The sequence below is a fragment of the Equus asinus genome, chromosome 20, assembly GCF_041296235.1.
Source record: "Equus asinus isolate D_3611 breed Donkey chromosome 20, EquAss-T2T_v2, whole genome shotgun sequence".
Taxonomy (NCBI): Eukaryota; Metazoa; Chordata; class Mammalia; order Perissodactyla; family Equidae; genus Equus; species Equus asinus.
Window position 1 is genome coordinate 41,395,522 of NC_091809.1, and position 4,168 is coordinate 41,399,689.

The 4,168-nt window shown below is 36.3% G+C and overlaps 1 protein-coding gene across 1 annotated transcript; it reads left to right on the top strand.

Annotated features, from left to right (window-relative positions):
- The first annotated feature begins 558 nt into the window (after positions 1 to 558).
- Positions 559 to 1,500, top strand: LOC106832797 (olfactory receptor 8D4-like). Its single transcript, XM_014843689.3, has one exon. It carries the CDS (start codon positions 565 to 567, stop codon positions 1,498 to 1,500), a length of 936 nt encoding a protein of 311 aa, XP_014699175.3. The 5' UTR covers positions 559 to 564.
- Positions 1,501 to 4,168: the final 2,668 nt, after the last annotated feature.

Below are 4,168 nucleotides of genomic sequence, written 5' to 3' on the forward strand. Positions count from 1 at the left end.
TACATCTATTAACACATCTCTGAAATTAGTATTCTGCCGAATACCCTTGGAAACCTTGACATGGAAACCGCAATTGTCTTTAACAATAGACAACTTCTCTGTAGGAAATCTGGATGGAGGCTCAGCCCTAGGAATATGTGTCATTAACAAAAGTATTTTCTCAGGACAGCCTCTTCTTTATGCACCTCTTCAACTGATTTGCTTTAGAAAATTTTACCCAAGGTCTTTAGCAGTGAATTTATCTCTAACTCTGGAGTTAAAGGTTTTATATTTTGTTAAAAAAATGTGACACACTGGAGGGAATGTGAAAGATTATTTATGGTTCCTGGAATCTATAGGTAGATGGATGTTTACTCACTGTTTTATCTGAGTGCTGACTTTTGGTGGGTCAAAGTCCCTGCACATCAATGGAGGCACAGGCTTAGTGACAAGGGGATAAGATAACCTAGATTCAGTGTTTTCACAGGTAGAAATACCTGGGCTATGGGGAATTGGAGACAAGCTGGGATTCTGCCAGTCTGGTCTGACTCTGTCCTCTCATCTCCACAGATTTCTCAGAGGAGAATGGGTATAAGAAATCACTCCAGAGTGACCGAGTTTCTTCTTTCAGGATTAACTGACCAACCAGAGCTCCAGCTGCCCCTTTTCTGCCTCTTCTTAGGCATTTATATAGTTACCATGGTGGGAAATCTTGGCATGATCTCCATAATTGGGTTGAGTTCTCAACTTCACACCCCAATGTACTATTTCCTCAGCAGTTTGTCCTTTGTAGATTTCTGCTATTCTTCTGTCATTACCCCCAAAATGCTGGCAGGGTTTTTATGCAGAGATAAAACTATCTCCTATTCTGGATGCATGACTCAGCTGGTTTTTTTCTGTATTTTTGTCATTTCTGAGTGCTACATGTTGGCAGCAATGGCCTATGATCGCTATGTGGCCATCTGCAGCCCTCTCTTCTACAATGTCATCATGTCCCCTAGAGTCTGTTCCCTGCTGGTGGCTGCTGTCTTCTCAGTAGGTGTTACTGATGCTGTGATTCACGGAGGTTGTATATTAAGGTTGACTTTCTGTGGAACAAACGTTATTAAACATTACTTCTGTGACATTGTCCCTCTGATTAAACTCTCTTGTTCCAGCACTTATATTGATGAGATCTTGATTTTTGTCATTGGTGGATTTAACATGGTAGCCACCAGCTTGACAATCATCATTTCATATGCTTTTATCCTGTCCAGCATCCTCCACATCCATTCTAAGGAAGGCAGGTCCAAAGCCTTCAGCACCTGCAGCTCCCACTTGACAGCTGTTCTTATATTTTATGGGTCTCTCATGTCCATGTATCTAAAACCTGCTTCCAGCAGTTCCCTCACCCAGGAGAAAGTGTCCTCAGTATTTTACACCACCGTGATTCCCATGTTGAATCCCCTGATATACAGCCTGAGGAACAAGGAAGTGAAAAATGCACTGATGAAACTCATAAGAAGAAAAATATCTTCATAATGAATACACTCTTTATAAGATTTATTTGTATGTTCGCAATCATATGTTAATATATGTGTTTATATCTTAACTCTTTAAAAGTAACATGAAGTGAAGTGAAATTATACATATATAATTCTAAACATATATACAAATATAAATATTCAGATTGCCAAATATATTTACATGTAATAAGATTAATAGAATGTAAAACGTCAACTATGAAAGTGAGAAATAGCAAATATTTTAAATTTAAAGTTTAATGCCATTGTTGGAATTGAACATCGATTTTTACCTTTAGTTTCCTGAATCTGAGCAAAAAGAAAACAAAATCATGATGCATTCTATAGTCAGAAAAAAAAAACACCAAATTATTCGGTAAGACAAAGTTTTTCCTCTTATTTATCTTAATCAAAAAGAGATTTCTCTTATGAAAATTTCCATAGAAAATATTGAGCAGTGATCTGGAAATCATGACAAATTTGCAATAAATGTGAAAGAATTTTTCCATTGTTTCTTTTAAAGGGTGTATTTAAAGGCCAATGTTATAACAAAGTGGAATTCAATGAAGAAGATCCAGCAAAGGGTTAAGCAAATATGGTCCCAGTATTTGGCCTTTGGTGATCTAAGGGTAAGACTTAGAATATCTAATAAGGAGATGATATTTATACAGACTAATCTAGATATCTTGTTTTTTTCTGTGTGACCAGTATATGTGCAGTATTTTACAACTTTCTACTTAATTCTTTTGAGTTGGTGTTTTCTCTCTAGGCCTTAAAGTGTCTTTATTTTCCTCCTTATAAAATGTTTTGAATTAAACATAATGAAAACGTTTGTGATTTTCAAAAATAAATTCTTACACAATCCACCAAGATAACGCATTGTGCAGTGAATGCAATATATTAATTAATTCATTTACTTAGCATATGTTTATCATGGACACTATGTTCCAGGCAATGTTCTAAGTGCTGGAATATTATCTGGTAAATATAATAGACAAGGTCTCTACTTACTTTTGATGGGTGGCGGAGTGGCAGATAGTATAGAAGTAATTAAATGAACAAACAGGATAATTATAGATGGAGATAAATGGTTTGAAAAAAGTGAGGCATACAATTGTCAATGGGATAAAGGCAACTCTCAGTAGAACTCCTTGAAGAAGAGACATTTGAATGAAACCTAAATGAAAAGAGTACAGTTATGCAAAAGCAGAAGGGCAGAAGCAAACACAAAGTACCAAGGCTGAAACAAACTTGGCCATATTCAAAAAACAGAGAAGACAGTATGTCAGAAGAATAGTGAAGGATGGGAAAGAGGTACCAAAAGAGGATAGATAAGTAGGCAAATGCCAGGTCATGTAAGGACTTGGAATCTTATTCTCAGTACAAAGAGAAGCCACTGGTATGCTTTAAAAGCAATGATGTAATCTGTTATACATGTGAAAAATGTCTTCTAGTTATTGATAAGAAAAGATACAGGTGTGTGTGTGTGAGTGTGTATTTGGGGGAGGGTTTGATAGGGAAAGGGAGGCTGATTGGCCAGAGTGGACACTCAGAGAACGCTTTGAGTCTATTGAAATTATCTTGGCAAGAAAAGACGTAATTTTAATTAGAGTAAAGCAATATAGATGGAAAAAAGCGGATAGAGTAAAGACACATTTCTCACATTGAGTCAACAAGATTTGCTGCTGAATTCAAAGTGTGATGCCTGAAGATGACAAATTTTGATAAGATTAAAATAAAAAGTTTAGATTAGGAAATTATAAATAATAAAAGTGACCATTCAAAAGAAAAAACAGAAATGAACCATAAAAGCCTGAATAGTTGCAATGTTTGAGCTTCACATCTGTGTTTCCAAGTAGCCAAAACAAAGATAAATATGGTAGTACACATAGTTATATAATTTCATTATTAGAAAAAAAGAATCATTCCAAGTATTCACGGTAAGAAAAATTTTCTTAAGTTGTAAAAAAATCACCTCTAATTCCTTTCTCCTCCACCAAAGAAGCAACAACAATTTACATAGAATTTTTATAGATGTTACTAGAAGATCCTGCAGGGTAGCACTATTGAAAGAAAGAAGAAAGTTGTGTTTTTATATATTTATACCTCTTTGGGTTATGTCTCCCTCATGGAATGCCTCTCCTATGTTACTGATGAGTTAAGTTAGGTTTGGAATCTTTTCCTACTTAAAAAAAAAAAAAGATATTCTTGGGGCCAGTCCAGTAGCATAACAGTTAAGTTCACATGCTCCACTTTGGTGGCCCAGGGTTTGCCAGGCCGGATCCTGGACGTGGACCTATGCACTGCTTATAAAGCCATGTTGTGGCAGGCAACCCACAAATAAAGTAGAGGAAGATGGGCACGGATGTTGGCTCAGGGGCAGTCTTCTTCAGCAAAAAGAGGAGGTTTGGCAGCAGATGTTAGCTCAGGGCTAATCTTCCTCAAAAAGAAAGAAAGAAAGATATTCTTTACCCTTGTTTAGAAGATCAATTCAGAAAACTAAGAGAGAGGAGGCAAGAAACAGGCTGAGTCAGGGATGATACATAGGTGGCATTCATACGTTTCCTTTCTTATGCATACCTATGGAAGAAATCACTTTTGTATCATGGTACTCCAATATATTCAGATGTAGCCTCAAAATCTTTTAAACCCAGTGCTTCAGGCTGCCACTATTATTTGAGCAGTAA

What these genes read in the sequence shown, in the direction of transcription:
- LOC106832797 (XM_014843689.3), top strand. Translation starts at nt 565, where the DNA reads ATGGGTATAAGAAATCACTCCAGAGTGACCGAGTTTCTTCTTTCAGGA.